The 20,920-nt window shown below is 44.7% G+C and overlaps 1 protein-coding gene across 1 annotated transcript; it reads right to left on the bottom strand.

The window, feature by feature from the left end:
• Positions 1 to 8,104: 8,104 nt before the first annotated feature.
• On the bottom strand, positions 8,105 to 17,799 carry LYPD8 (LY6/PLAUR domain containing 8). The gene is made up of 5 exons (XM_017545325.2): positions 17,676 to 17,799; positions 17,169 to 17,288; positions 14,927 to 15,091; positions 13,493 to 13,630; positions 8,105 to 8,840 (listed from the first exon to the last, which is right to left on the bottom strand). The coding sequence occupies exons 1-5, from the start codon at positions 17,728 to 17,730 to the stop codon at positions 8,602 to 8,604; spliced, it is 717 nt and encodes a 238-aa protein (XP_017400814.1). The 5' UTR covers positions 17,731 to 17,799; the 3' UTR covers positions 8,105 to 8,601.
• Positions 17,800 to 20,920: the final 3,121 nt, after the last annotated feature.

Here is a 20,920-nt window from a genome sequence, read left to right as displayed (position 1 = left end):
CCAAGACCTTGGAGTTTCTCACTGATTTGGCATGAACTGGCCTTCAGTTCGCTGCCTCCAGACACTACTCTCCTGCCTCTTTTGGAGATAGGGTCTTTACAGGGTAAATGAGTTACAGTGAGGTTATTGGTGTGGGCCCCAACTCACTATGTCAATAAAAAGATTATGAATGTTGTTATGTTGTGTTGTTATGCTATTATAAACATTTGTATATAACTTTTTGTGTTTACACGTTTTGAAATCTCTTGGGTAGATACCTAGAAGTGGAACTTCTGAGTAAGAGGGGAACTCTATTTAACTTTTTGTAAAATTGCCAGTGTTTTACGAAGTGGCTGCACTATTTTATATTTCCATTAGTGTGCAGGGGTTTTTGCATTTCTCCACATCCTCACCAGCATCTGTTATTGTCTTTTTCATTATAGCCATCCTCGTATGGGACCCAAGACAAGATGTAGTCTGGTGGTGGCTCCATTCACTAACACGCCATGCTGCAGCAGCCTGGGTCCTGGGACAGTAGGGGAACCCTGCATACACTCTTTCTCTGGATTAGTAAAGTCATATGGACTCTAGGCAGTGCCCTGTACTGGACTTAGGTATGGCAAGCAACCTTGAGCTGTGAGGTACGAAGTATCATCTCATTGCGGGATTTTTTTTTTTTTTTTTTTTTTTTTTTTTTTCATGTTTTTTTTTTTTTTTTTTTTTTTTGAGACAGGATCTTGCTCTGTCACCCAGGCTGGATGGCTATGGTGCAATCATAGCTCACTGTAACCTCGATCTCTTGGGTTCAAGCAGTCCTCCTGCCTCAGCCTCCTAAATAGCTAGTACTACAGGCACATGCCACCACTCCTGGCTAACCTCATTGTGGTTTCAATTTGCATTTCCCTGGTGGCTAATGATGTTGAGCATGTTTTCATGGGCTTATTGGCCATTTGTATATTTTCTTTGAAAACATAACAGTCTTTTGTTAACTTTACTTGTAATGGCTAAACACAATCCTTTCCCTTTTTAAGATACTTAAGAAAAGCAATACCTTAAAATAATATATCAGCTCATGCCTGTATTCCCAGCACTTTAAAAGCAATACCTTAAAATAATACATCAGCTCACACCTGTATTCCCAGTACTTTGGGAGGGCAAGGCGGGTGGATCACAAGGTCAAGAGATCGAGACCAACTTGGCCAACATGGTGAAACCCCGTCTCTACTAAAAATACAAAAATTAGCTGGGTGTGGTGCTGGGTGCCTGTAGTCCCAGCTACTCAGGAGGCTGAGGCAGGAGAATCATTTAAACCCATGAGGCAGAGGTTGCAGTGAGCCAAGATCATGCCACTGCACTCTAGCCTGGAGACAGAGCAAGACTGTCTCAACAACAAAAAAAAATCAATAATTAGATGAAACCATTGTCTAGATAACTCTCCTTTGCTGATTCTGTTCTTGGCACTCAGAAATGCCAGCAATCCATGAAGACCTGCAGTCCCCATACAAAGAGAGGCACAAAACATAAGAATTATTAGTTTAAGTCACATTGTACACTGAATTTGGTGGTGGGTGGTTTTTATCTTCTTTAGGGAAGCTTAAAACAATACATATTTCATCCTACTAAGAGAGTTAAGCTTGCTTCATCTGCTTAGTGTCCTGAAGAAATTTCACAAGAGATTATGAGAAAATGTAGTTTCAACACCAGCAATGGCAGCAATATCCACAACCTGTTGTGGAGATTTTATAAGCTTTTCTGTTTGAAAATCAGTTTCTAAAAATGAATTGGTTGCAATAAGGGAATGATAATTCTACTTATATAGGGCAGTAGAGGAAAAGCTGGAAAAAGAGCACAAGCAAACTTGAATGCTGATGCAGTTTTATTCATTCAGCAATTTATATAAAGACATAAATAGGGAGAGCCCATTTATAGGCCTGCCACCACCACCACCTGCACCCATGCCACCCTTGGGATGAAGACTGACAGCAAAGGGATGCCAAATAATATTCCATGCAACTGGAAATCAAAAGCATACAAAAATGACTATACTTATGTCAGACAAAATAGACTTTAAGTCAAAAATACATGAAAATAGACAAAGAAAATCATTAAATGATGAAGAAATAAATTTAGCAAGAAAGTATGACAATTATAAATATATACACACCCAACACTGGAACACCAATGTAAAGCAAATACAATTAGAGCTTTATTATTTATTTACAATGTAAAATAAATACAATTAAAGGGAGAGATAGACCCTCAATGTAATGACAATTATATACATACCCAACACTGGAGCACCAGTGTAAAGCAAATACAATTAGAGCTTTATTATTTATTTATAATGTAAAATAAATACAATTAAAGAGAGAAATAGACCCTCAATGTAATAATACAGCTAGTGCTCGACTTACGACCACGATTGGTACCGACAGACCGGTCGTAACACGATTTGGTCGTAAGTTGAGTAGGCTATATGCACGCGGAGATGGTAGTGCTGCCGGAAGCTGGTCCACACTGTCGTACGCCCAGCTGGGCAACGTTTGCGCTGCCAGACGCAGAGCAGTCGTGGCTAGCGATTGTGGTCGTAAAGTCGAATGGTCCTAAGTTGCATAGGTCGTAAGTCAATCAATACTTGTAGCTGGAGACTTTGTGAAAGAAAAATAATCTTGGGGCCCCAAAATCACTAAGCTAAAGGGAAAAGTCACACTGGGAATTGCTTAGGACAAACCTGCCTCCCATTCTATTCAGTCACACCTCTGCTCACTGAGATAAATGCATATCTGATTGCATTTAGCCTTTGGAGGGGCTAATCAGAAACTCAAAAGAATGCAAACATTTGTCGGTTACCTACCTATGACCTGGAGCTCCCTCCCTCCTTCAAGTTGTCCCGCATTTGCTTCGCGTCATCCTGCCTTTCCAGACTGAACCAATGCTCAGCTTACCTATGTTAATTGATGTCTCTTGTCTCCCTAAAATGTATAAAGCCAAACTGTGCTCTGAGCACCTTGGGTGCATGTCATAAGGACCTCCTGAGGATATGTCATGGGTATGCATCCTCAACCTTGACAAACAAACTTTTTAAATTAACGGAGACCTGTCTCAGATATTCAGGGTTCACATTTTGTTAACCATGGAGGGATTCTGAATGGAGATGCCCCTTAAACTTTGACAACTCCTGACATTGCTTGGTACCAGCATGAGCTAACTTTATGGCTCAAGCCAATAGGACAATTTGCTGAGGTCTGGGAGCACCCCCTCTAGATGATACAAGAGCTAGAAAAAAAATATTTAGGCAGTTAGTGAGGGTAAGAGAGTCCTCAGCAAGGTTTGCCTTTTAATAAAAAGCAGCCCCAAATCATTTCTCTTCTAACAAAGAGCAGCCTGAAAAATCAAACTGCAGACAGAAAAGCAAGCTAGAAGCTTGCATGGGTGAATGCTGGCAGCTGTGCCAATGCGAAAAGGCTACCTGAGGGCCAGGCATGTTCAACATGAAGGCTCCGTCTTCCCTTTTCTTTGTCTACCACACGTACAGAAAGGAACAGATAACATGGGGCTGGCCAGGCTAGAAATACTACTGATTTTTGTATGTTAACTGTGTATCCTGCTACTTTACTGAGTTCATTTAGCAATTCTAACAGTTTTTGGTGTAATCGTAAGGTTTCTCTAAATATAAGATCATGTCATCTGCAAACAAGGACAATTTGACTTTTTTTTTTTTTTTTCATTTGGATGTCCCTTATTTCCTTCTCTTGTCTAATTGCTTGGGCTAGAACTTCCATCACTGCAATGAATAAAAGTGATGACAGTGAAAATCCTGTCTAATACCAGATCTTAGAGGAAAGGCTGGATGTTAACTGTAGAGTTGTCATATATGACCTTTATTGTTTTGAGGTGTGTTCCTTCTATACCCCATTTGTTAAGAGTTTATCATGAAAAGATAATGAAAGTATGTTAACTGAAATAAGCCAGGTACAAAAAGATAAATATTGCATGTTTTCACTCATATGGGAACTAACTAAGTTTATCTCATGGGTATAAAGAGTAGAATGGTGGTTAGCAGAGATTAGTAAAGGTAGGGGGGAGGTTGGGGAATAAAGAGAGGTTGGTTAATGGAGAACAAAACTACATTTCAATAGAAGGACTAAGTTCTTGTGTTCAATGGCACAGTAGGCTATAATTTTTGTACCTCAAAATAGCTAAAAAAAAAAAAAATTTTGTGATGTTCCCAATACAAAAAAAAAACTGATAAAATTCTGAAGTGATGAATATCCCGATACCTGGATTTGATTATTATGTATTATATGCATGTGTCAAAATATCACATGTACCCCATAAAATATCATATGTACAATTATTATGTATACATTAAAAATGTACATTGAAGAGACATAGTGATAAGTGGTTTTTACTTCAGTCCAATTTATATTTCAGATTAAAGGTTATTTGGAGAGTAGTTCAGAATGTAGTTCAAGAAACTTTTAGCTCAGACCTGCTAAAAACCCAGTCGTGAGCACAAAGAAAGGAACTCCACGCCCTCCTTTTGTCCTCCTGGCTGGGGCAGTGAGGAAGGGTCAAAAGGGCTTGGGGTCTGATGGATACAGTGCCCAGATGGATAGAGTACCCTGATGGATACCCTAACCCCTTCCATGAGGCAGAGTTGTTGCTGGGAAAGGTTGAGCCCTAGGGACTGTTCTGCCTGTCGTCTTGAGTCCAGGTGCTGCGGAGGGAATGCTCAACTCAATGGATTGTGAGCAGGGTGTTGCTGGTCACTTCCAGGAGGGGAGAGTGGAGATGCCTGGGCTAGAGTAGAGTGAGCTGTGTAGAGGCCTAGGGGAACTACTGGAGAGGCTTTCATATCTTCACTGGGGTGGGGGGTAGTTACATGGGCAAGTTTGCTGATACTCATCAGTCTGCACACATACATTTTATTGGATGTATATCCTGCATAATATATAATTTTGTGTACAATTTGATTCTAAATAAAACAAACATGGTCAAAAGAGCTTTACAAATTAGAAAGTATTGTGGAAAGACAAGGGCCTTATTTGTCATTAGTCCAACCATACGGTGTGAGTGTAGAATTCTGCGGAGTTTCGTAGATATGGGAGCTTATCCTAGAGCCCAGGCTGGGCCTAAGGAAGAATTGTCGGTAAGGGGCTTTAGCTTCGGGGCAAAGTATGAGACCTGGCTCAGGCACCAGAGGACAGGAGTCTAGAGTTAAGCATGAACAACCACGAGAAATAAAAGGGTTAGTGGCACTTTGCTCAATTCCCGGCTCTGGATAACGAAGTGGGAGCCAGTAATGCATGGACGTACATCCGTAGGGCACTAGTTTATCCTCCATTAATAGGATGAAAAACATCTACCCCTGGGCAGGTACCCACGATTTCTGTTTCAGCTTCTTGCTGCCCTTTCTGCTGTCTTTCCACCTTCATCCTGCAGTCCAGGCAAGCTTCCCAGAATGGAAACCTAATCCCACTCTCTCTCACTTACTATACACTGACTCCCCATGGCCCTCAGTCTGAAGCCAGAGTCATCTACGGTGTTGTGGAGACCTCTGGGATCGGATCCTGCTTGCCCTTCAGGCAGCCTCCCATGTGACCCTTTGCTGTTACCCAAATATGGCACTGCTTCCTCACATCAGCCTTGAGCACTGGGGCTTCCAGAACAGGTCAGCTGCTAGTGCAGACCATGTAGATAAGAGGCAGAGAAGCCCCCACTGCAGTCTGTGAGGCCATGGTGTCAGCAGCCACGGAGGGCCTAGGAAGGGTGAGTGAAGTGGATAGGAGATTCTGAGACTGAAACAGAAGCAGCTATAACCTTAGTGAGGTTGGCACAGTCCGAGGGAGCTGAGCTGGGACAATTCCTTCTACATCAGCATTTCTTGTGGCCTCTACTCTTCCTAGTGTGCTTAGAGAGCACCTTCCAGACTACAGTCTTCTGCTGTTAACATTTACTCCTTGCCAAGCTCTGTGCTAAGCTTCACAGGGAGATCTATGTTTACAGATCTCACAACCCCATGTAGCAGACCTTAGCACTATCCCCATTACACAGGTGGGGACACGAAGGCCCAGAGAGGAAAAGTCTCTTGCTCAGGGTTCCAGGGCCGGAATTATGAGCGTAAGTGATGGATGCCACTGCCAGCTCTGGCCCCTAGGCCATTCTGCACAGCTCTCTGGGCCCTCTCTCTCTCTCTCTCTTTTTAATTGTCAGCCAGCTGCAGACAGAGCACTTAACTGAGAGTCCACTAAGTCATGGGGGATGGTGGAACCATGGGATAAAAGCAGCGTGACACCTGGTGGGGCGCGGTGGCTCACACCTGTAATCCCAGCACTTTGGGAGGCCAAGACAGGTGGATCACTTGAGGTCAGGAGTTCAAGACCAGCCTGGCCAATATGGTGAAACCCCATCTCTACTAAAAATAAAAAATTAGCCATGCATGGTGGCATGCACCTGTAATCCCAGCTACTTGGAAGGCTAAGGCAGGAGAATCACTTGAACTCAGGAGGCAGAGGTTGCAGTGAGTTGAGACCGTGCCACTGCACTACAGCCTGGGTGACAGAGAGAGACTCTGTCTCAAAAAAAAAAAAAAAAAAGGAAGCATGAGAAGCATGATACCTTCCTTAGACTTGGAGAACAGCTGTCCCAGACAGATGCCCAACCAGGAGCATCTATATGGAGTTTAAGTTGCTGAGAAATAAAGTCACATTGTGTGATTTGTTTTTTTTTTAACTAAGGTATGGTATGTTTGTTATAGCAGCATAACCTAGACTATCATATTAAGAAGTATGGCCAGGCACGGTGGCTCATGCCTATAATCCCAGCACTTTGTGAGGCAGGCGGATCCCTGGGTCAGGAGTTTGAGACCAGCCTGGCCAACATGTTGAAACCCTATCTCTACTTAAAAAAAAAATACAAAAATTAATTAGCTGGGCATGGTGGTGTGTGCCTCTAATCCCAACTACTCAGGAGGCTGAGGCAGGAGAATTGCTTGAACCCAGGAGACAGAGGTAGCAGTGAGCCAAGATCACACCACTGCACTCCAGCCTGGGCAACAGAGCAAACTCCAGCTCAAAAAAAAAAAGTAATAGCAACTTTACAACGGAGAAACCTGAAAGACTAACCCTAACCTTAACAACACCTATAATATGACACACTGACATCATGCATCTCCTGATAAAATGCACTGAGGCAGGCACATCATTGCTGTAGTTTTCTTGCCACAAATGCATAACCTCAATCTGATCACAAGAAAACTTCAGACGAGTTCAGATTGGGAAACATTCTACAAAATGATTGGACAATACTCTTAATTATCGAGGTCTTGGTAGATTCCAGAACTGTTACTGTTTGAAGGAGACTGAGGGGACATAACAATTAAATGCAAAGAATTGGATTCTGGACCAGGGAAAAAAAGGACATTCATAAAAATTGGTGAAATGCAAATGAGCTCTGTTCCTTAACAATATTGTTTCAATGTACATTTCCTGCTTTCAGTAACTGTATTGTGATTCTCTAAAATGTGAACGTGAGGAGAAGCTGCCTGAAGGAGATAGTGGAACTCTCTGTACCAATTTTTGCAACTTTTCAGTAAGTCTAAAATTACAGTTCAAAATAACAAGCTGAAATAAGTAAGAGTGCATGTGCTGATGGGTTGCCATCACATGACCTTTAGGTGGCTTTGTCCTTGACGCACTGTCAGCAATCCGGACTAATGTTGACCTACATCAGTTTACAAAAGGAAATTTATTATAGCAAACCCCATGTTTCCAAGTTCAGCTCAAAAGGCCCACCTTAATTACTAGACCTGGACCTCTGGGTATATTCGATTGAATGGTTTTCTTGCTCCCTTGGTCTTTGATATGGAGTTAGTTACTCTGTGCTTGATTATAAGCTCTCTGAGGGCTGGACCGGGGCTCTGTAGCCACATTCCATTCTGCACAAGACTGATAAAACTTCCTCAGCTGGGAATGCAGCCCAGCATTGCCAGCTGCCCGGTGAAGCCTAGACAGGAGGCGTACGCTGGTCTTCAGCAGCCCCTCCAAACCCTCTTTGGGCCCCATTGTGATGGGACGCTGAGGTGACATTGCTGTTTTCTTCACGCGCTGTGGACTTCTGACCGCAATCAGGACAACTGTTGAAAAGCCATATTTGGCCAATACTGAAGGAGTTTCTGTGTTGGTACTGGGCCAACACAAGGCCTTATAGGGTAGGCTGGGGACTCCTTGTGTGTGAGAGTGGGGATGGTGGCATGTCGGTCCCCAGGGTACGGGGCTACAAGGTCAAAGGGTTGGCTTCTCAGAAGCAAGATGAGCAGGGAGCAGGGATATCATCGGATCCCAGAAACAAACGTGCACAGGTTTCAAAGGCAAGGACTCCACCTCTAGCCCAGAAGTGGGCGGTGACGCTAGAGGGCAGCTCAAATGAAGCCCAGCCCAGAATGCATAAGGACAGACTTGGGCAGTGACAGGACCAGTGCTTTAATAATGGGGTAACAAGGCAGCTGTCAGCATTACCTGGAGATGTGTGACTCCCACTTACTGGGCAGTTAAACAGGACGGGTGGGGAAAGAGGGTAGCAGCACCCCAGGGATGCTGCTTGAAGGTCAGCCCCAGGACCTCAGAGCAGCAGTCCCAGCAGAAGGAGACTGGCAAGCACCAGGAAGTTGAAGGAAGCTTTGAAGCCCATGTTATGGGAAGCAGCCGGTGTAGACATGGGCGTTAAGCTGTTTGCATCTGTACACTCGAACTTTTGAAAGATGACTCCTCCAACTGCCTTATTTTCACCAGACAGGAACTGACAGGTGGAGTTACTGACACTGGAACAGCTTTTCAGCACAAGATGCTTAGACTCAGTTTCTGTGAATGCAAAGGAGACAGTAGGGACCCCACTCAGTCCTCTGTCCTTCCACCCACGCCCGTTCTTCGTTCGTCACCTGCAGCGTGGTAGCCCAGTGACCGGCAAAAGCTAGTCTGCTCCTGAAACCCACATAGGAAGAAGGAGCCTGCGCATCCAGAGTCAAGGTCACGATGAGGCCAGAGGCCTAGACTCCCACCTACACCTAACCCTGGAGGAAGCAGACTCCTGGAGGTGAGGGGCAAGCCCAGGCTAAAAGATGAGGGTCAGCACTGGACCTGAGACTCACACCTGTGTCCCTGTGTAGCTGGCAGGTAGAGAAGCCAGGAACAGGCTCAAAAGGCAGTTCTCTGTCCTCAGTTCAGGACTTCCCTCTCCCCTTCTAGGGTTTGCTTTCAGTCCTCGCTCCTCTCTGGACCTGAGTTCTCCCTGCCTGAGTCTTCCCTGAGAAGAAGGAAAGGCCACTGAAGGGAAGTAGGAGACCAGGGCATATCTCTGCCATAAATTGGAGTTCTGCTATGTTTAATCATGTTTTGATGTTCAGGTACTAGGAAAAGGCCAAGGGCATTTGCAAAGATGTAATAATGATAGCAGCTACCATCTACTGAGCACTCACTGTGTGCCCCACCTGCTCTGTCAGCTGCAATTCGAACAGCCCTGGAAGCTGGGCCCTCAGAGGAAAGGGACTCAAGGAGGTGAAGTGACTCCACCTGCCACTTGTCAGGGGCAGAGCTGCAATTTGAGTTCAAGGCTGGCTCTGGGACCAGGGAGGGTGGCTTGTGCCTGTAATCTTAGCACTTTGGGAGGCTGAGGTGAGAGGACTGCTTGCAGCCAGGAGTTTGAAACCACTGGGTAACATAGTGACAACCTGTTTCTATAGAAAATTACAAAGTTATGCAGGGCTGGTGGCACACGCCTGTAGTCCCAGTACTTGGGAGGCTGAGGTGGGAGACTGGCTTGAGCCAGGAGTTTGGGGCAGCTGTGAGCCAGCAATCACACCACTGCATTCCAGCCTAGGTGACAGAGTGAGATCCTGTCTCAAGCAACAACAAACGCTGACTCTAAACTTGCTTGGAAAAGGAGTGAGAAACCTCCAAATGCTGTTTTATAGCAAGCATCAGTGCTGAAGTTTTTGTTTTGTTTTGAGATGGAGTCTTGCTCTGTAGCCCAGGCTGGAGTGCAGTGGAGTGATCTTGGCTCACTGAAGCCTCTGTCTCTCAGGTTCAAGCAATTCTCCTGCCTCAGCCTCCCCAGTAGCTGGGACTACAGGCACACACCACCATGCCTGGCTAGTTTTTGTATTTTTAGTAGAGATGGGCTTTCACCATGTTGGCCAGGCTGGTCTTGAATCCCTGACCTCAAGTGATCAGGCTGCCTCAGCCTTTCAAAGAGCTGGGATTACAGGCATGAGCCCCCACACCTGGCCAGTGCTGAAGATTGATTTAGAGTGAGGTAGGAAGGTGTGTTTCATGGAACATTTGTACTGTACTAAAAGAATGATCTTGGACAAAAACAAACAAAACTACCCCTATATTTATGATAGCTTTAGTTTGTCTGGCTTTCAGCTTAAGCCGAATCCTATGAGAAAAAAGAAAATCTATCCCTTTTATCAGACCTGGAAACCAGATAAGCAGAGAGAAAATCCTTCTGATGTCATGTTGCCCTAGACACAGCTTTAGAATTAAAAATCATAGCAGTTTAGACATCCCAGATATTTTAAAAGTGAAAGAGCTTTAAATGCATTTTACTAAGGGAAAGAAGGCATTTTGAAAATGCTACATAATGTATGATTTCAACTCTAGTATAGTGTGGAAAAGGCAAAACTGTGGAGGCAGTAAAAATATCAGTGGTTGGCCAGGGGCAGTAGTTCATGCCTGTAATCCCAACACTTTGGGAGGCTGAGGTGGGCAAATCACGAGGTCAAGAGATTGGGACTATCCTGGCCAACATGATGAAACCCCGTCTCTACTAAAAATACAAAAATTAGCTGCGCGTGGTGGCGTGCACCTGTAGTCCCAGCTACTCAGGAGGTTGAGGCAGAAGAATTGCTTGAACCCAGGAGATGGAGGTTGCAGTGAGCCGAGATCGCACCACCGCACTCCAGCCTGGCGATGGAGCAAGACTCCATCTCAACAACAACAACAACAAGACCAGTGGTCGTCAGAGCTTAGAAGGGAGGGAGGGATGAGTAGGTAGAGCACAGAGGAGTTTTCAGGCAGTGGAAATACTCTGTATGGCACTACTACAATGGTGGCTATGTATCATTGTACATTTGTCCAAACGCAAGGAATATATACACCAAGAGGAAACCCTAATGTAAGCCACCAACTTTGGGAGATAATGATGTATCAATGTAGCCTCAATGATTATAACAAATGTCCCCCTCTGGGGGGGATGTTGACAATGGAGAAGTTTGCATGTTGGGAGCATGGGTACATGGGAAATTTCTATAACTTCTGCCCAGTTTTTCTGTGAATCTAAAACTACTCTGAAAAATAAAGTGCACTTAAAAAAATAATAAAGGGGTTCAGGGCTGGGCACTGTGGCTCACACCTATAATCCCAGCACTTTGGGAGGCTGAGGCTGGTGGATCACCTGAGATTAGGAGTTTGGGACCAGCCTGGCCAACATGGGGAAACCCCGTCTCTACTAAAAATACAAAAAGCAGCCAGGGGTGGTGGCTTATGTTTGTAATCCCAGCTACTCAGGAAGCTGAGGCAGGAGAATCGCTTGAACCCAGGAGACAGAGGTTTCAGTGAACTGAGATCGCACCACTGCACTCCAGCCTGGGTGACAGAGTGAGACCGTATCTCAAAAAACAAAAAAAAGAGGTTCAGAATAAGCATGGCCCTTGATGCTACTGAAAAATAAATGATTACAGGTAAACACTGATTCTGATGCTATAATTGACACTTCACAAATATTAAAATCAAACTGTACCTGGATATTAGTGCTCTTAAACTCTTACTACTTTGGCAGAGACTGGCTTGTTGTTCATTTTAGCTTCATGCCTCTTTCCTTCCTTCTGGGTCATACTACTCTACGTTCTCAGCCTGGCTATCTTACTGGGTCCTAGTCAATGGAATGTGGAAGGGAGTGATGCATTCACGTCCAGGCCTAATCCATAAAATCCCTCCTGCCTTCCTCTACCACCTCTCTTTTCTACTGCTGGCAAGACGCAGAGGACACAGTACAGAGCTGCCAAGGCTTGGTGGGTGGGGGCCAGAGCTACAAGACAGAAGGAACCCATGCCTCAGACTCTGCAATGAACTGCTCCAGCAAGAAATAAATATCTATTGTATTGAACATAGGCTTTGGAGGTTGTTCTTTAACTCTTTAACTAGTTAAGGTTTCTAAATTTTCTCAGCTTTAATTTCTAAGACCGCATATACTGATAGATGGAGTCCACATAAACAAAAGTTATTTGGGGTCCTCAATAATTTTTAAGACACAGAGTCATAACAGAGGGCCTGAGATCACACAATTTGAGAATGACTGATGGGCACTAATGCCCTCTCACACCACCTGAAGCACTTGTACTGTCTGTCCTCACTAAGAAAGAGGGGAAGCTTGGCAGAAGTGCTGGTTTGCCCCATCTGTTTCCTACATAATCGCTGTAAGTCAGATGTTAATGCCATCTGGATATGCCCTCAAGTGCCTGCACTTGCAATGTCCCCCTGAGGGAAAGGAGAACAGGTGAAAAAGGAAGAGCCAGGGCTGGGAGGACACAGGAGGCTGCCCGCAAGGCCAGCACCCACCCAGGGCATCGCCGATGTTGTTAACAGCAATTAACTAACCTTAAAAAATTCATTACTCTGTAACTATTTGGGCAAATGTTAGAAATGTGTATTTTACAATGGTTAGTATCAAATTCCTTTTGTAGAAAAGGACAATTGGTTGGACTTTAAAACCCAATTTGACTCTTTCTGCCAGGTGATCCAAGCTACCAAAAGCCAACACCTCTTAGTGACAAGTAAAGAGGAAAAGTGTAGATATAAAAGGAAATAAAAGTTGCACCCACCCTCACCTATGCAGTGATGCAACCTAGTAAAGATGTAAATGGGCCCACGCCTGTAATCCCAGCACTTTGGGAGGCCGAGGAGGGTGGATCACGAGGTCAGGAGATCAAGACCATCCTGGCCAACATGGTAAAACCCTGTCTCTACCAAAAATGCAAAAATTAGCTGGGTGTGGTAGCAGATGCCAGTAATCCCAGATTCTTGGGAGGCTGAGGCAGAAGAATCGCTTGAATCGGGAGGTGGAGGTTGCAGTGAGCTGAGATTGTGTCACTGCACTCCAGCCTGGGTGACAAAGTAAGACTCCATCTCAAAAAAAAAAAAAAAAAAAAAAAAAATAAGAAGCAAATGTCAGGAGTGGTGTGATGCATGTAGACAGACATGACTTGATTATAAGCCACAGGAGACTAGAGTTTGAGAGAAGCGCAGCCCGGGAGAAACAGCTCTAGTGAAAGAAGGTGAAAACAGCAACTAGCTCAAGGCCCCATTAACAGCCTCTTGATTTCAAAGACATTATGACCCTGCCGCCTCGTCCCACGACTCCGCTGGTCCTTCTGTGTTAACTCAGAATTTATGAACCAAGACTCGACATGTTTCCAACTCAAGTCCCACATGGGAATTAGAACTCCAAGACTTAACAGTCTTCCAGTCTGCAACTAGAAAGATGCACTGTTCGTTTTCATAACATTTCCAGGGTTTCCCACTGCAGGAAGTTCCATTAGATTCAAAACAAGCAGGGCACTCTGTGCTGCTGGACACATTCTTCAGTGGAGAGTCTGGTAGAGTAAGAGTCATGACTCAGGACAGTGTTTTCAGACAGAACGTGGGGGGAAGGGGATAGCCAAGCGAATAAACCACCAAAGAGATCCGAGAACGGAGGAATCGCATCCTTGGGAATCTCAGATGTAGCCTGGAAAACACCATGTCCCCTCAAAATATTTACTACACACTCCATAGATCTGACCTCACAGACTATCTCATCTTCACGAACTATGGTTCATCGATGTGTTGGCATATAGACTGAGAAAGGTAAGATTTTGAGCTAAAACCAAACTATAGTCAACGTCAGCATTAGCTAGCCATTCTGAACATGAGACGGCAAGTGTGTAACTGTTACTAACCTTGTTCTGAACAAATGAACACAGGCCATTATTTAACATTATGACTAGAAGAAAAAAATGTACAATGAAACCAGTTCTGCTGTTCCTTAACTGTGCTTTATGACCATGGCCAATAAATTTTGCCTTTTCAGCCATATTTTCTGTTCTTCAGAAAGAGAGCTGTGGTCTAGATCAGCAGATCTCAAATTAAACCCCTGAGTCCCTGAGACCCTTGCAGGGAGTACTGCAATGTTCTGACAATATTCATGATAATACTAAGATATTATTCACTTATTTTACTCTCTTTCCCTTGTGAATGTAAAGTGGAGCTTTCCAGAGGCTACATGATGTGTGAGACTGTAACAGACTAAATGCACAAGTTAATATGAGAATCCAGCTGTCTTCTATTAAGACAGAAACTAAACACTTTGCAAAAGGTACAATAGCAATGCCACCCATCCCATTAAATATCTTTCTTTTGGAAAATATAGTTATTTCTATGTAAAAACATTATTAATGTTGATGTGTAATGGGTTTTGGTTATTCTGGAGAACTAGTTACAATTTCTAAATTGTCTTGGTTTTAATTTCTAAGACAGTATGTATTGGTAGATGGAGTCCACATAAATGAAAGTTCTTTGGGGTCCTCAATAAATTTTAAGACACAGAGTGGTAACAGAGGGCCTGCGATCACACAATTTGAGAACAACTGATGGGCACTGATAAAGCCCCTCACACAACCTGAGTGCTCGTACTGTTCGTCTTCACTAAGAAAGAGGGGAGGCGTGGCAGAAGTGCTGCTTTGCCCGGTCTGTTTCCTACATCATTGCTGTAAGTCAGATGTTAATGCCATCCGGATATGCACTCAAGTGTCTAGACTTGCGACATCCACCCGAGGGAAAGGAAAACAGGTGAAAAAGGGAGATCCAGGGCTGGGAGAACACAGGAGGCTGCTCGCAAGGCCAGCACCCACCCAGGGCATCGCTGGTGCTGTTACACTCCTTTCCTTGGCAGCACTGGCTCACAAAATGAAAGTGTTCTTCAGCACACACGTGGACAGCGAGGGCTGTAACATGTGTCTCCTCACTGCAGTTCTCCGCGGAGCAGGACGTATTCTGGTATGATCCGGTTGCTCTCTCTACACAAAGACAAACACAGACTGTCAGCCCCCGTAAGGAGCAGGTGTGGGGAAGGTAGGGACCGTGAATTGCAAGTGCTTCAGGCAAAGGCAGAAAATGCAACCACAGTTCAGTGCAGCTTTAAAGACACTGGAGAGGGTTTTCCGGAATAGCAATGATAATCATAATAATTCTTCCCCATCAGGTAGTTCCTTCTTTCAGTAGGAGACTATCAGAGGTGTAGGTTAAACTCCAGGCAAAAGGCTGATGGGGAGCCTGAAAATGGGTGGTCCAGGCGGGCAGCCCCTGAAGCCACTAGACAGTCCTAAGATCTGTGGAAATGATCAAGCAGACGTGACGAGCCTCATGTGCAATATGACATCCACAGTTCCTGCCTAAAAATTGAACCTGAATCCAGTCAAGCTTCTAGCCAGAGCTACCTGAGAGCCATGAGCTATTTGTACCGATTTAAATTTAAACTTTATTAATTAAAATCTAATCAAATTTAAAATTAAGTTCCTCGGTCATAGTAGCCGTATTTCAAGTGCTCAGTAGCCATATGTGACTACAGTATGGGACAGTATTACTGTAGATAATTCCATCATTGAAGAAAGTGCTACTAGATAGCACTGCTTCCCTATACAAGAAATACTGAGAACAGGAGAACAAGTTAAATGATATCCTAGGAAGCAATCAACCACAACTAGAAAAAGGGACAGCTACAGGGCAAATGACCCACTTCTCCAACAAATCAATAGAATTGAACAAAAAATGATGGAAGCTGTTATAAAACAAATTAGGCTTAACAGACCTAACAGCAAAATGCAATGTGGGGATTTTGCTTGGATCCTAATTCCACACATAGACCATGTCATGACATGTTTGAAACAACTGAGAAATGTTTAATATGGCCTGGGTATTAGAAGAAATTAAAGAATTACAGCTAACTTTCTTAGACATGATAACAGTATGTGTCTTAGTTCATTTTGTGTTACTATAACAGAATGCCATAGATTGAGTAATTTATAAAGAAAAGAAATTTATTTTTTATGATTCTAGAGTCTGGGAAGTACAATATCAAGTTCCAGCCTCTGGTGAGGACTTTCTTCTGCATCATCCCATGGCAGAAGGGCAAGAGATAGTGACAGCAAGTGAGGGAAAGAGAGGGCCAGACCCCCTTTTATCAGGAACCCACCTCCACATTAATGATGTTTATCCATTCACAAGGGTGGAGTCCTCATGGCCTAATCACCTCTTAATAAAATCACAATGGCAATTAAGTTTCAACATTAATTTTGGAGGGAATATCCAACCATAGCAGGATGATAGTTATGTAAAAAAAAAAAAGTATTATCAGAGATACATAGTGAAGTATTTATGGAGAAAATGACAAATGGCACGTACATACACACACATTATATAAATATAAATATGTATATGTATATTTATATAATGTTTACTTTAAAATACCATAACCAAAAATATTATATTAAAAAAAAACTATAGCCAAAAAATAGCAAAATGTTAATAACTGCTGACATAGGGTAGTTGTTACCTGGCAATTCGTTACACTCTTCTTCCTACTTTAAACATACATAAAGTATGTTTGAATGTGTGTATTATAAAAAAGTAAAGAGCCCTAAGTGCTCTGAGAAAGAGGTTACAGTAAGGGTTATACTCAACACACCCTGTGGGGAAGTCCTGAATGCGGAAAGAATGTTTGATCTAGAAGAGGAGGAACCACAAGGAAGAGAAAAGGAAGAATGAAAGCATCCTGAGCAGATCTGCCTGTTAATTTAACTAAGAGCTGCCCTTGCTTCTCACATCCACTTATATGTGTCTAGAATGAAGCTTTGTGATCAAGGGCAGCCATTTCCAAAACACGTCAGGGTTTCTTGTCTGCACCATCCCTGTGTTCTTGTCTGGCTCTGGGTCGTCTCAGCCACACGTTGTTCCTCCTGGGAATCGCCTTTGTAAGTTCCCCTGCCCTTGCACGGCATGTCCCCATCTCTGCCTTTCCTCCTCCCTGGTCATCCTCTCTAGCTCCTGCCCACTGCCAATCCCAGAGGCAGAAAGGACACACACACCCAGACTCACCTAAAGAAGAGTTGGCTGAGGAACTGATGCAGCTGGTGTTGGCATGTGAGGGACATTCAGTGGCAGCGCTGCTGACACAGGACTTTTCCCATGACTTACACTGCACACAGCTCAGGGATTCTGAGGAGATAAGATACCCAACGTCTGTCAGCTTCAGTAGACATTTATAGAGCATACTCTATGCTAGGAAAGGCACTGCTCCCACCTTGCAGTGAAAGACACAGATGGGGTGGCATCGCTGCCCTCTGGGGATCCCGAAATTGATGCTATGAGATGCAGCCACCCTAATTAGTTTCTCCCGCTGCTCACTATTCCCCAGTGGAAAGATCCAACCTTGAACAACAGTACAGAGTGGCCCCATTGAAAGCAGGCTGCACAGATAGGTCCCCTGGTCCTCTCTGTCCACAATGTAACACGTGAGGCCCTCAGGGCTTTGAGAGCCAGAAGACACTGGTGAGGTGGAAAAGGGGGTCTCCATTTTAAAGAGGGGCCTGTGGCTTCTCTTACCTACAGCGGAAACCAGAAGCACTGCCATGAGACCAGCAATGAGGATGCCTTTCATGGTGCTGGAGCTGACTTCTCCCAAGGACGGGGCCGTGGAGCCTCAAGCCTAAAGAGACACAAAGAAGGCAGTCCTAGGGCCTTGGAGGGCTGCCTGTCATCACCTGGGGGTTTTAATCACACTGTAACAAGCCCAGTACTCAGTCCATCCTTGTGGCAGAAAGAATCAAAGTCCTGAGCTGGGAGCGAAAAGCTGTGACACAGATTTCAGGCTGCCCCACACAGAAGTCCAAGTTTTCTTAATCTCAGCCTGCAGAAGCAGCTACACATGGATTTGAAACACAGCCAGGGGGCGTTTTCCCTGGAGCCAATTCAGTTGCAAAAATGTGCAGGCAGATTAATTTTTAGTTTCACTGGGGATGGGGTTCAAGAGGAAAGAGCTGGCTGGGGTCTGTGCCCCTCCCTCCCCCAGAGCACAAAGGCCCTCCTCCAGCCAGCTGTTCCCGCATTCACATTTTACACTTAGAGTTCTGTTGTTGCTGCCACCACCACCACAATAGGCAGACACCTATTGAGCACTTACTCTGTTCCAAGCACTTTATAGGTATTAATTCATGTAATTCATCTACTGTAGCAGCAGGTACTATAATTAGCATCCCAAGAAAAACGAAGCCTTTGAAGGGTTGGGTAATGCACTCAAAGTCGAGGTCTTACTTCTGGGAGGTATCAGAACTGGAGTTTCACGTCTGTCCCTAACCACCAGCGCACAGGGCCCTCCACTACTCCCAGGGTCCTCGGCCTGGACATGCTCAACCTGCAGCACTAAATCAGAGTCCCCCATGCACTTCCGAGTCCTGCGTCACCAAGCTCTCAGCACCCTGCGTTCCCTGCCTGCAGATTGTCTGAGTTATAGACCTTTGAGGATTGCTAAGGTTTGGTTGTATTCGTGAGAATTCTGAATTAGAACTCCCAGAATTTCAACTTGCTTGTGCGTCAAAGCAGCACAGAGGGCAGGTGTCTGGCTCTGCCCTGAGCGCTTCTTAATCATTATCTCATCTACCCTATAAACAGTTGCCATGAGCCACACATGGCTATTTATGACTCTTCCAGGTTAGATAAAGTGAAGCGTTCTGTTTCTCAGTAGCACTGGCCACATTCCAAATGCTAAGAGGCCACACGTGGCTGGTGGCTGCTATATTGGCCACTGCAGGCACAGGACATTTCCATCATTGCGGAGAGGCGCATTGGACAGTACTGTGTGACAGAGGCTATCACCCCACTCCACAGGTGCGAAAACTGCAGCGTGGAGGGATAACAAAGTGACCCAACTCGCTCAGCTTACAAGGGCCTAAGTCAGCGCTCTATTCTAGGGCCTCCCAGCTCCAAAGGCTAGCTGCACCACAAGAGCTGCTACTGACTGAGACAGAATAGCCTTCATCAGGAAGCCCCTACTCCCACCTCAACACACACGCATATCACACCACACACACACACACACCACACCCCATACATCACACACACCACACACATCACACACAGACCACATCACGCACCCCACACACACCACTCACACACACCACACACATCACACACACACACCACACACATCACACACACACATCACGTACCACACAAACCACACACACACCACACATACACTACATCACACACCACACATATGCCACATATATCATACACACACCCCACACCCCACACATATACCACATACACAAATACCACATCACACGCCACACCACACACACCACACACCCCACATATCACACACACACTGCACATACACCACATCACACACCACACACATGCCACACACCACACATCACACACACACCACACATACACCACATCACACACACACACCCCACACCCCACACATACACCACATACACAAATACCATATCACACACCACACCACACACACCACACACCCCACATATCGCACACACTGCACATACACCACATCACACACCACATATATGCCACACACCACACATCACACACACACCACACATACACCACATCACATACCACACACACATCACATGTCATACACACCACACACACAACACACACAACATACATCACATGACACACATCACATATCACGTCACAAACACCACACACACAGCACACCACACACCACACACATACACCACATACACAAGCACTACACTACACACCACACATACACCATACCACACACACAGCACACACAGCACACATCACATGTCACACATATTACATACATGCTGAACACACACAACACACATTATGTGTCACATACAACACACACATCACACGCCACATACACAAGCTTCACACTACACACCACACACACACCACACACATCACATGTCACACACATCATCTCAATCACATCGGGGTCACCACCTGCGATGTTGGTCATCACCTACCGAGGTCTGTCCTGCAGACTGTGACTCAACAACGGATGAATAAATGCACTCTCACACCTGGTTCGGTGATTCACATGGGCTAGGGATGGTCATCAGCTGCTTTCAGAGGGCGAAATGCAGCCAATCAACCAAGACCACCCTGCTCCATCCTCACATTTATTCAGTAAAGATTTCATAACAGAAGTTCTAAGTTAACATGCTTGTGGATAGTTAACATGGTTAAAAGAGTGGTTTTATGAATGATAAAAGCTTTAAGTTCAGAGGCCCAGAGTAAACACGGTTAATGGGTGATTCCCCTTTGACCTCCCCCTGAGAGGGACATCCAGCACAAAGTTTACATGAGTAAACAGAGTAGAGACAAAGGGATGAGGGGTAAATAGACTGAACCGGAGGCCTTTTATCATCCCTATCTTTTCCTAACGTAACAGACTGGCTGTCTTCAGCCTGTCCCAATAAAACTTTTTGGCCTTCCAAAAGGTTTGAGACCATAACCTATAACTTTCTGTAATATTTCCCTAATATTTTGCCAGCCACTCCAAGTGAATTCCAACAATTAGGCACAACTAATCAGCATTAACAGTAAAATCAAGATAATAAGAATGACAAAACAGACTCTGTAATAGTAAAATGCCTAGTTATAAACAGGACCTAAAAACATGTTAGGCAAGGGTTAAGTCACATACTCCTACACTTAAAGAGTAAACTATGCTAGGCCGGGCGCGGTGGCTCAAGCCTGTAATCCCAGCACTTTGGGAGGCCGAGGCGGGTGGATCACAAGGTCAAGAGATCGAGACCATCCTGGTCAACATGGTGAAACCC

Source organism: Cebus imitator, unplaced genomic scaffold (assembly GCF_001604975.1).
Source record: "Cebus imitator isolate Cc_AM_T3 unplaced genomic scaffold, Cebus_imitator-1.0 Scaffold179, whole genome shotgun sequence".
Lineage (NCBI taxonomy): Eukaryota > Metazoa > Chordata > Mammalia > Primates > Cebidae > Cebus > Cebus imitator.
This window is presented reverse-complemented; position numbering and strand designations above follow the sequence as displayed.